General features: G+C 40.9%; 2 protein-coding genes across 4 annotated transcripts in view; one reads left to right on the plus strand and one right to left on the minus strand.

Annotated features, from left to right (window-relative positions):
• PI4K2B (phosphatidylinositol 4-kinase type 2 beta) overlaps positions 1-5,406 on the plus strand; it is a 99,454-nt gene extending 94,048 nt beyond the window's left edge. The window contains exon 10 of the mRNA XM_073602473.1: positions 396-5,406. Coding sequence (XP_073458574.1) covers positions 396-569 — 174 coding nt within the window. The 3' untranslated portion in view covers positions 570-5,406. The remainder of the gene's footprint in view (positions 1-395) is intronic.
• A 2,271-nt stretch (positions 5,407-7,677) lies between these two features.
• The window catches only part of ANAPC4 (anaphase promoting complex subunit 4), a 170,924-nt gene continuing 166,181 nt past the window's right edge, over positions 7,678-12,420 (minus strand). For all 3 annotated transcript variants that reach the window (XM_073602472.1, XM_073602470.1, XM_073602471.1), the window contains exons 28-29: positions 9,600-9,723; positions 7,678-7,959 (exon numbers count right to left, since the gene is read on the minus strand). In XM_073602472.1, the coding sequence (XP_073458573.1) occupies positions 7,759-7,959; positions 9,600-9,723 (325 nt within the window). In that variant the 3' untranslated portion in view covers positions 7,678-7,758. The remainder of the gene's footprint in view (positions 7,960-9,599; positions 9,724-12,420) is intronic.

Genomic DNA, 12,420 nt, shown 5'->3' on the forward strand with positions numbered 1-12,420 from the left:
GTGGTTTTTGTAGTGATTTTTTTTCTTTTGTTTGCACGTATATCAAGCTCCATGAGTCCTGGGCAAGGAGAGGAGAGTATTTCTTCAGGAGTAAACATGTACATTTATTGGCATTCCCATCAAAGTCTATGGGATCAAAAGTGCCTCAGTACAGTCAGAAAAAAGCTTGTGCATTTTTTTAAGCATAGAAATGTGAAGAATCACAATTCAAAAGAATGAGATTCTGCATAGTAAGGTGTAGGGAAACAAGCAGAAAACCCTATTGTGTGAATGGGGATCAATAACACCCACTGAGTGAAACAGGAAATGGCTAAAGAAGTATAAACAATTCATCTGGTAGCTGAAGAATTTCGTGTTTTCATGTGTTTTGATTTCTGTTGTGCTATTTTATCCAGATCCTAAATCTGACACAAGCTTTAAAGGATGAGAAGAGTCCTATTCAGTTGGTACAGATGCCAAAAGTCGTGGTGGAAAGAAGTCAAGGTGGAAGTCAGGGCAGGATTGTTCACCTGAGTAATGCTTTTACACAGACCTTCCACTGCAGGAAGCCATTCTTCTCTTCCTGGTAGCAAAAAAGAGGCGCTCGTGTCTTCAGTCTTAAGCTGCTGTTTTGCACAATTACTGCAATAGCTGAAAACTACTGTCAGTCCCTATTGGTTGCCAAAGGATGTACAATTTTTGAATGTAATTCAGTTTACGGTTAATTGTAGGATTAAAATCAGGGTTTCAGGTAGCACTGTTATTGACTTGAACTGTATAATTCTTTTCAACATCAAAAAAACTTCTATAAGGTGGAGAAAGAGGACATTTCAGAAGGGATGAGTGGAGAATGCCTTTCACAGGGTTTCATATATGCTGGAATCGTGTGTCCTTGATTTTCAATTGCAGTTTTGATGTATACAAAATTGTAAAAAGAATATGTATATCACATTTAATGTATTTTTATTTTCCTTCACTTATGAAATGCAATTTCTGCATTTTCCAAAGTGCTATGTACACTCTAGATAGGGGAATTAAATCTTTTCTTGGGTATGAAATATTTCTGAATGTTTTCTCTTTGGGATATAGGGACCAATTTATCTGATTTCCTCTGTCATAATTCAAACCGGTACTTGCATTTCATTTAAGAGGTGTGAACACACACAAAGAAACGTAATGGTTAGTTCATCTTTTTGGGAAAAATGCATTATACAGTCAAGGGTGCTTTGTCATTTTAAAAAAACACTGTAGCTTTAAAATATGTAGATGACACTACTCTAATTGCACCATACCTGTAAGCCCATCATAAAAATTTATGACTTGGGATCCACTATCCTTCCAGTGATTCTGGGACAGCCTCACAGGTTGCCCCCAGCATCAACAACATGGGCATGAGTTCATGACTGATGCTGTGCTCTATCTTTTGCTTCAGGGGAGGGAGAGCTCACTATGTGAGATGCAAGAGCTGGAGTACTCCTTATAGTGATGCCTGGGGTATGCCCAACATACTGCATTGTACATTGCCGGTGAACTAACACTTTAAATCTGGCAATACGCTGATTGAAATGTGGCCGTTCCAACAGTGAGCTGCTGAATTTCCATCAGTGTATGATCTGAACGAAAAAAACTGTATGACCACCCTGAGGCTTCCAGATAAAAAGTTGCAGTTCCATCAAATCTCATTGATGGCACAAGGTGGTCAACAGGCAGTGAAGTGTGACTCATATAATCAATCTGGGACTCCATCGTGTAATCTGTTTACTGTGAATAATCCCATCTTTACCCCCCCCCCCTCCTATCACTTCAGTGTTTACAAAGTTTCTAAATCATGACAGATTTTTTTCTCTCGCTCATGTAGACCTTTTGATTGTAAACATTTAGTCTTTTACCATCAAAGATGGACTTCAGGCAATATAAAATTATTTATATATATATATATATATATATATATATATATATATATATATATATATTCACACACACACACACACATATATATATATATATTCACATTTAATCTACAGATTGTATTCATTAAAGCTGATCTCCACTTTTACTGTCACTTTTAGGCTCGGTTCACACTGGGGCGACTTGGGATCTGACTTGTACGCCCCAAGTCGCTTTGCATTTAGATTATCATGGTAAGCAATGGGAGCGTCTTAATTGACACTACTGAAGTCGCTCCGACTTCAGAAAAGGTTCCTGTACTACTTCTATCCGACTTGTACCCATTCAACTCAATGTAAGTCGCCTGCAAGTCGGATCTCTCAAGCGACTTTGCAGAGAAAACCCCTCCCTCCCTCCCAGAGAGGTGATTGGCCACAGGCGAACTCGCCTGTCATGGAGGCGACTTCAAGTCGCCTCGTAATTTGCCAAAGTCGCGCTGAAGCCGCGGTACAAAGTCGCGCTAAAGTCTTGTTGCCCATGTGTGAACCGACCCTTAGTCTGTTTGGACAAGCTGGCCCAAACAAGCTATTTTCTAAACCAGCCATTCTCAACCAGGGTTCCATGGAAGCTAGTATTCCTCCAAAGGTTGCTAGGGGTTCCTTGAACTATGGCTGCTTGACCTCCCATTCGATAGGGCTTGCATAGAGCCAGGGGTCAATATCACTTGACAGGGCCATCTTTCTGAACCCGTTTTAGTTGTCTGTATAGGGTGACGTTTTTCCCACTGGGCATCAATGTAAGGGGCATTTTTTCACACTGACCTCTATTAAATTGATTGTTGCAAAGGTTCCTTTGCGGTAAAAAGGTTATGAGAGACTGTTCTACACTAACACAGGCACCTACTTGCTGGGTGTACTGTATGTACAATCAGCTACATACACTATACAGCGCTGGCTGTGGGATGCGAACATCCAGTTCCATACCTGGAACAAAATTGAGTTGGGCTGAGTTACTTAGCTATTAAAGGCAGATTTGTATTCTCTGAAAATGTATTTACTAAACCAGACTATATCCACTTGAAGATGTAGATCTGACAACATTAATTTAGGAGTAAAACATTCAAGTTTTTTTTCCTTAACACTTTGTAAAAGCTGCGATTGATGTAAATAAGCCTTATATCCATGCACACAGGCCAGTCAGCTGCTTGGAATGTGTGTATGTTACAAGTGGACTGCTGGCTTTCTTCTGGAATCAACAGGTGCCCAATCAATCACATCCATAGGCAGTGGAATGGAATCAGTTCGCTGATCCTCCCTCCGGTAAATGAACCAAGAAGCCGTGTGTTTTACATCACTTCCTAGTTTAATGTGTCAGGTGACATACAAATTTTTTTATTTTTTAAATGCCTTTCCTCCATCTCCGTAGTTGGCACTAAACTGATAAGCTGTAAGAGCTGGTCAGGGGAGGACCTGACCAGTGTGCTGTATTGCTCAGGCATCGGGCTTGGGCTTAGAGAATAAGACCATTCTCAATATAGGTATTGCCGCTGTGTAGGAAGCTGTTTGCCTGAAGTTCAGCTTTGAAGAAAATCATGGGAGGTGCCATTTCTGACTTGTTTATAAAGAGATCAGCTGTGGGGCTGTTACCCTCAGACTTGCTTAGCCTCTGATATCTCATATGTGTATACTTGTTCAAGATTATGACTTGGCAAGGATGAGTATGGCAGACATGAAGGCTGCACCTTCAAAAACAAGTTATTGAAAGCTCCCATTATTCTTTCATGGCAAGATTCTATTAAACAAACTTTGCCTTATATTGAAACAAAATGCCTTGTGTAGGTACTGGCAGAAATATAGTGAATTTCCATTAAAGGGACGTGCACCAGCTGATTTTGGACACCATCTCATTCTATCTGCATATAACCTTGTGATTTTTTTTTTCCTCTTTAAGCAAATTAAAACAAGGTTTAGGTGTTTTTAAAACAATTAGGGCAGCTAGGAAGGACTATTATAATGGGCATATTGCCTGCCAGTCTGCCACAACAAGTCTCTAACAGTTCCAATTTAGTATTAGATTATGTGGCCTAAAGCCCTTTTGCCTTGTGGGTGCCGGCATCATTTGTGCACTTTAAATTACATTTTGCCAACATCTGCGCTCAAGTACACAGATGGCCGGCACACTTAAACCCCATTCCTGTGGTGGACCGATACGTTTCCTGCTGATCCTACAGCCTCCCTAATTGTTTAATGGGGATCTTAATTTTAAGGTCCCATGCTCACAGGGCGTTTGCTCAGCTCTCCTAAATGCCCTTCCTCCTGGCAGCAGCGTTTTGGCAAAAAAAAAAAAAAAAATGCTTGCCACTTCTAAATGCACTTGGGTGTTTATCTCATTGAATTTAATTCATGCTCAGCACTTGGTGCGTTTAGTGAACACACATCAAGCGATCCCCCCGCCCCCCCGCGCCAAAACGCTGCTGCTCCTGGATGCTCTGGCAATGGGATTTTGTTTTGCCTGTAAACGCCCGATGTGTGCATGGGCACATAGGATAAAATGGAGGGGCAGTTAAGAGGCAGAGAACAAAAAAAAAGCCAGATGCCCCTAAAAGCAGCGTTTTTAACGCTCACTTGGGTCATTATAAGGTAAGAGAACCTATACCATTTCTGTTTTTTGTTGAATTGGAGTGCAACATTTCTCAGGAAGTGTGGAGGACTCCCCCTTGTCACTGTACGGAACAGGTCAGCATGGAGGGATTTCACTTTTAAGTGTCTATTTACACAATCATGTTATGAAGCATTGTGTGAAGGCAGCAGATTCATTGGAATGGGCTGCTAAACACACACCAAAAAAGGTGCTAGCACCATTTTTTTTTTTTTTTTTTAAATAGCACAGCAGCGTGCCACAATGCACAGTAGTGTTGTAGTGGCACTCACAATGAATGGCATCGGCATACACAACTGTGTATAATGTGCGTTGCTGCAGCACAATAGTGTGAATCCAGCATAAGGGGGCAATTTACTAAAACTGGGCATAGTAACCAGTTGGTTACTAACTTAAGCCTATTCAATGAGGCTCCATTCACCCAAAAGAAGTTTGTAAACTTGCTTTTGAGCGGCGTGAGTTGCGTGACAGTATCACACCACGTTTGGGCTGCCATTGAAAAATAATGGCATCGCAATCGTGTCCTGCTGCGTTTCTGAAATCACAGGCAGAAAGAATTGCGGTGATTTTGCCTGTTGTTCAAATCGCCTATGTGTGAACGGAGCCTTAAGCTTTGACAATAAAACCTGGAAGCTGATTGGTTACTATGCGCAGCTACAGCAGATTCTGTGTCCTCCAGTCTTAATAAATCTCCCCCTAAAGGTCTGCACTATATCATGTTTAAACTTTATGTATAAAAATGCAATGTTCTGCCACTTTTACATGTTTAATGAAGTATTCTAATGAATGATCTGTATGGAAATATGGTTTTGTAAACTGATTCCTCCTTTCTAGCAAAGGGTTTACAATCTTCTGTAATAAATAAAATGTTAAAAATAGAAACTTGTTTTTTTCTTTATTTCCTAATGTTTGTTGAGGCAGGAATAAACATTTATTCAGGCATCCTGCCTGGGAGCCTCTCTGGCTACTTTTGGAAAGAACAGGTACCCAGCATTCAAAGGATATGATGTGTCTTACTTTTGCCTGCTATCTTTTAATGCATCCTGCACACTGATTGGTCAAAAGGCTAAGCCCCAGTTCACAGGGACGACTTGTCAGGCGACCTAGCCGCCTGACAAGTCGCGTCCCATTCTCTACTACGGAACCATTCTAATAGGAGCGACGCAAGTCGCTCCGACTTAGAAAAAGGTCCCTGTACTATTTTTGGGGCGAATTCAGGCGACTTGCATTGACTTCTATACAGAAGTCGTTTTGCAAGTCGCCGCTGAAGTCGTGTGCAGGTCGCCTCTGTGAGTCGGCCTGCAAGTCATGTTGCCCCTGTGTGAACCGGCAGTAAAGACCGATCTCTCTTTTCCAGCCCACTTACCAGTTTTACTGATTTTAGCTTCACCTTTGGTTGATCGATTCCTGTCAGTGCTAGGCAAATTGTGATGCTCACCAGACTCCTTAAAGTGGATGTAAACCCAAATTTTTTTTTTTTTTATGTCATAATGTAGAGTATAAGATTTCCTATCATTTTAGCCCAGTCTTGCCACAAAGAGTTAATCCAGCTCTGAGCAATCCTCTTTTATTGTTCAGTGAGATAAAACTTGACAAACAGAGAAAAACTTTGTCAAATCCTCCCCCTTGCTGTGAGTGACAGGTGATTTACATATCTTGTGCACTAGCCTAAGACATGCATTATTTTTTAATTCCCACCCCCACTCCTTTCTTCAGCAGCTCTGCAAGGATTGGCTGTTCCACACCTCAACATGATTTGGCATGCTGAAGTCATGTGGTTACTTTCCTGTCTTTTCACTGGATGTTAGAGATCATAGCAGAAGTTCAGTGTAAGAAATACACAGGAGAAATGCATATTGACAAGGGGAGTGTAGAGGTGGGCGGGGAGTCTACTGACATCACAACTCCACCCACCGAGCTCCAGACAACAGACCCACCCACAGAATCTGCAGTTTTTGGGTTCTCATAACAGACAGAGGGGAGACATTTGACAGGTAAAGATACATGCATATCCTTATAGATAGCCCTTATGGCAGTAGTTTAGAAAGGATGACACTGGGTTTACATCCACTTTTAAGGGCTTGTTCAGACGTGTCGGTACCCTGTGTTTATGTGGCATTTATTCATCATTTCAATACTAAATGCTCTGTAACCGCACTTTAACAGCATTTATGGCATTTCAAATATAGTTGTGCTGGTGCAGCACTCTCCACACAAACCTACAATTAAAAAAAAACCACACTCATACTTGCTACAGGTAGTTGCCATCTATTATCCTGTAAAATTGTGAATGGTTAACTTCAGTGCAATGTGTGAAGCAAAACCTAAAACATATAGTAGGTATATGTTTTTGTTGAGTGCTGCATCAACCCAACTAGATTTGAACTGCTTTCCATTTGGAAATATGTGTACAGCAGCTTCAAAACTTTATTTTTCACATTATTTCTAGAGGTGCAGCGCTTTATTGTATTATATTTAGTATTTATGGTTTGTTAGTGAAGCATGGGGGGAGAGACCGTGTAGGTTCCTGTATCCTAGAATGCACTGGGAAAAAGAGAACTAGGACAGAGCAGCTACAGCCATTTTGTTTGTACAGAGCAGTTGTGTGGTAACTCCATTTGCTTCTGTGTGCAGGCAAAAGTCTCAAGCCAGCCAGGTAGGAGCAAAGGGATTGTGTGTTATTGCCAGTGACAAAGCTTTTTGTGTCAGCAAAGTTGAGCTGGACCAAAATGGACCAAGCCAAGTCTCAAAGTATAAGAATCCATCTTGCAGAGAATTCCCAAAAATGCGTGCTATCACACCACACCTCAAAGTAGATCATTTCCTCTACATCACTTCCTGCTAGAAAAACAACACCTTCAAGTGCATTTATTTTGCATTCTTAAAGCTTTTTCAATGCTTCATGAACATTGCATCGTCCTTCATAAGCAACACAAATCAAAATAAAAGATTTAAAAAATAAAATACCCAGCTTTTTTTTTTTTTTTTTAAGTAGAGCAGCCCCACATGCAGTCAACAGATAGAATCGGATGGTGCCATGCACAACTGCTCCAGTGCTGATAAAGTCCCCCCCATGTTATGTTATTATTCATATAAAGGCGGTCTCCAGCTTATATTTTCTATATAATATGCTAATATAACAGATGCAAACTATTTTACAAAATATTACTGTTTATTTTCTGGCTCTTAGAGTCAATACTATAAAACATACGAACACAGCATTTTAAACACAGTTCAGGACTCAAAGCTTTCCTCTGTTACATCTGGTGCTTGTGGAGAAGCATCTTTCATGTCGTATATGGAATGATTTAATTCTCCCTCTTCCTCAGTGATATCCTGAGCATGAGACTGCTCCTCCGCATCCTCCTCTTCAGCTTCTCCATCATCTTCCACATCCATCTCAAAAACTCGGACATGGCGCAGGTTGGAACTTAGCTAAAAAAAAAAAAAAACAACAACATGGGATTCAACAGCAAAATCTCTTAAATTATTGGTGTGTTTTTTTTTTTATATCTGAAATCCAAGCACAGGTCAGACAGTAGAAAAAAAAAAAATTCAGCCAATCAGAAAAGGAAAGATTACTTTTTTTTCCTAGGTAGATTTCACACACAGAAGTTGTGTGAAAATGGTCATTACTTTCAAAGATCTGATCTGCAGTACCTAAGAACTGCTAGAGAGCCGAGTCAGGAGAGGGGAAGCATTAAAGAGTTTACAACAGCCTCTATGTAAAGGTACCAGTTAGATGGGATAGCAGAAGGAATGGCATGATCAACATAAGGATGGTTAGTACAGAGGTTTGGTGTTAAAGTATTACAAAGTAGACCTTTGTATCATTACAGAAGGGAGGAATTTACCACATTGTAAAAATAAATAAAAGCAAGTTCATTTGTACTATAGATGAAAAGTTGACACTTCCATACTGGATGTGCTTTGGTCAATTTTTTTTTTTTTTTCCCTGACACACAATAATGTGTGACCACCTATCACCACCATATTTAATATAGGTTTACCATTTACTCCGTTCAATCCTGCACATCCTCCTCACTTAGCACTTACTTTTGTTATACAAATCACCCCTTTTATCATAAAATAATTATCATTACATTACTCCCTTATAAGACACTAGTTCCCATGTAACGAGCTTGTGCATTGATAAGAGTATCTATAGTGGATGTACATCTTGATATGAACACTAATTAGACATTTATTAGTGTCAGAAGTTCAATCATCTCTGATTCCCATTTGCTGCAGGTGCCGCTTTTCTCTGTCCTTCCCCTGGGGAGTGTCTCACAGTGTGGTTTCTTGTAAGCCCTTTGGGCCGTATTCCTTCTCCTGGAGAGGCCAGGACAGCCATGGAGTCCACTGGATCATCCAATGGATTTTAACATTTCTGGTTGCAAGATCTTTCATTTCACTCTTCAGCGGTAAATATAATAGCATTGTGCTCGTGATAATTGATGCATAATGTATAATACTTCTTAGGACTGAGATGGTTCAAACATATTTATTTAGAAGTCAACCATTCCCCAGAAGAAGACCACGATATAATAGGTCGAAACGTCAGGATTCGCATGCAGTTCAAACCACTTACATTATGCTGTATGAATATATGGTTGCTTGGCTGTATTATGTGGAATGATTATTGTATTCTTTCAACTAGAGTCTAACATTTTAACAATGACATGTATTTGTAACTTATTTAATAAAGACCCTTTTATATCATTTTCATACTCTGACTGACCTATTTTGCTGCATTAAAGCCCCCCCCTGGGGGAACCTTCCCATATCATATCTGTTCAGAAGATTTCACCTCACTTTCTGCCCCAATGAGAATTGGATTTTGAAAATTTTGGGTTGTTATGGAAACAAGGATCGGTGATAAAGCATCAGTGGAGACACCTTTTTTCCCATATGAACTCTTACAGGAGTGAATTTCCCTTCCTGGGGTAGATTTCCCTCTCACTTCCTGTTGTCTCCGTTTGTAAGTCAGATGTTTGTAACCCGGGGACTGCCTGTATATTGAATTCTAAGCTATCTGGGTTATTCTCCTTTATTTAGTTGCTGAAAACACTTACCACACAAGCCACTTTGCGTATACCGTTCACAGACACATACTGAGCTTTCATGTTTTCCAGCAGTCTCCACTGACTCTCCAGAAAGAAGGTGTGGGTAGGTATGTCAGCATTCTGCTCCTCTAGTCTGTATAAATGTCACAGAAATAAAGTTACATGATTAGTGAAAGTATACAGAATCAGAGTGATTATTATTGGCTCATACATGATTGCAATAAATGACAGATGGTCAATCATTTTATACATTATTTTTTATAGATTTTTATTAGGGCAGTTTGAACAGATACAATGGAGAGAAGAAAAATGCAACATTGTGACACCAAGAAAATAATGTGGGTCATATACAACATGAGATGTTATTCCTAAGGCCCCTTTCACATGATTGGCCCACAAAGATCCGCCTGTCCGTTTTTCAAGCAGATCTGAGCGGACCACCCGTTGACTTGTATGGGGAGGCGGATGTCAGAGGAGATGTGTCTGTTGATACCCGACTGCCATTCGATCCGACAAGATCCGCTGAAAACAGACGGATGGCGATATGTTCGCCATCCATCGATCGGATGAAAACGGACATGCTGTCTGTTTTCATCCGCTCTTCCCATAGAGAACAGCGGAGCTCTGACAAGTCTATACCTGCCCTGGACCTGTCATTCGCCTGCTCAGCGGGGATCAGCAGAGCGATGAGCGGATCTGCCCTGTGTGAAAGAGGCCTTACTTCTGTGGAAATAACTTCATCCGCTAAGGATTAAGGGTCCCAGGAAGCTACATGTGTGTTTTTCTGACCCTGCTGGATATTTGTCTTTGTACAATCTATGTGTTGCTGCTGGCACAACAAGTCATATGTCAGATTCTTATACACTCGCAGGCCACTTTATTAGGTACACCTGTTCAATGCTTGGTAACATAAATTGCTAATCAGCCAATCACATGGCAGCAACTCAATGCATTTAGGCATCCTGACGTGGTGAAGATGACTTGCTGAAGATCAAACCGAGCATCAGAAAGGGGATTTAACCACTTCCGGACTGCCCACTGTCGTTTTACGCGATAACTTTGAAGGAGGATATCGTTGTTATGGCAGCAGCTAGCTGCCATAACCCCGGTATCCTCCTTTTCAACGGGCAGTCCTCTACGGCGGATTTGCCACAAGATCACTTTTATCGGCAGCGGGAGAGGGCCCCCCCTCCCACCGCAAACCGGTGCCCTCTGCCGCTTACTGGAGCCAGCGGCAGAGGCGATCGCGTCTGTCCCCTTGCTGGGTATAGAGACGAGTGAGGGAAAGATGGCCCCCAACCGTCTCCATATCACTGCAGGGCAGAAGCGACGTCAAAGCGTCACTTCCGCCTATAGCTCTTAACTGCTTGCCGACCGGCTCACGCTGATATACGTCGGCAGAAGGGCACGTACAGGCATATTACCGTACCTGTACGTTGCCCTTTGAGATGCGGCTAGTGGGCGGGCCATGCCACAAGCTCCGTGAGTGTCCCGCAGTCTCGATGTCCGCGGGGATAACCGAGATGGTCTCACAGAGAGGAAGAACGGGGAAATGCTAATATAAACAAGCATCTCCCCGTTCTGCCTAGTGACAGGACACTGATCACAGCTCCCTGTAATCGGGAGCGGTGATCAGTGTCGTGTCACACATAGCCCATCCCCCCCACAGTTAGAGTCACTCCCTAGGACACACTTAACCCCTACAGCGCCCCCTCTTGGTTAACCCCTTCACTGCCAGTCACATTTACACAGTAATCAATGCATTTTTAATCACACTGATCGCTGTATAAATGTGAATGGTCCCAAAATAGCGCCAAAAGTGTCTGATCTGTCCGCCATAATGACGCAGTTATGATAAAAATCGCTGATCGCCGCCATTACTAGTAGAAAAAAAAATATTAATAAAAATGACATAAAACTATCCCCTATTTTGTAGACACTATAACTTTTGTGCAAACCAATCTATAAACACTTATTGTGATTTTTTTTTCCAAAAATATGTAGAAGAATACGTATCGACCTAAACTGAGGAAAAAAAATTTTTTTAATATTTTTTTGGGGATATTTATTATAGCAAAAAGTGTTTCTTTCAAAATTATCGCTTTTTTTTGTTTATAGCGCAAAAAATAAAAACTGCAAAGGTGATCAAATACCACCAAAAGAAAGCTCTATTTGTGGGAAAAAAGGACGTCAATTTTGTTTGGGAGCCACGTTGCACGAACACGCAATTGTCAGTTAAAGCGACGCAGTGCTGAATCGCAAAAAGTGCTCTGGTCTTTTGCCAGCCAAATGGTCTGGGGCTGAAGTGGTTAAAGGGCCATTTTTTAAAATTTTTTTAAATTACAAAATGTATTTATTTATTTTTTTAATTTTAATGTAAATATGAGATTTGAGGTCTTTTTGACCCCAGATCTCATATTTAAGAGGTCCTGTCATGCTTTTTTCTATTACAAGCGATGTTTACATTCCTTGTAATTGGAATAAAAGTGACACAATTTTTTTTATTTTTTTTTTAAACAGTGTAAAAATGTAATTAAAAAAAAAAAAAAAAAAAGGTAAAATAAATAAGAAAAAAAAAAATTTTTAAAACGCACCCCGTCCCGCCCAGCTCGCGTGCAGAAGCGAGCACATACGTGACTAGCGCCCACATATGAAAACAGTGTTCAAACCACGCATTACAATCAAGGTATGCAGAATACCATCTCTGAACGCACAACACATTGAACCTTGAAGCAGATGGGCTACAGTAGCAGAAGATGACACCGGGTGCCACTCCTGTCAGCTAACAGGAAATTAAGGCTACAATTCACACGGGCTCAACAAAATTGTA

Source organism: Aquarana catesbeiana, linkage group LG10 (assembly GCF_042186555.1).
Source record: "Aquarana catesbeiana isolate 2022-GZ linkage group LG10, ASM4218655v1, whole genome shotgun sequence".
NCBI classification, from domain to species: domain Eukaryota; kingdom Metazoa; phylum Chordata; class Amphibia; order Anura; family Ranidae; genus Aquarana; species Aquarana catesbeiana.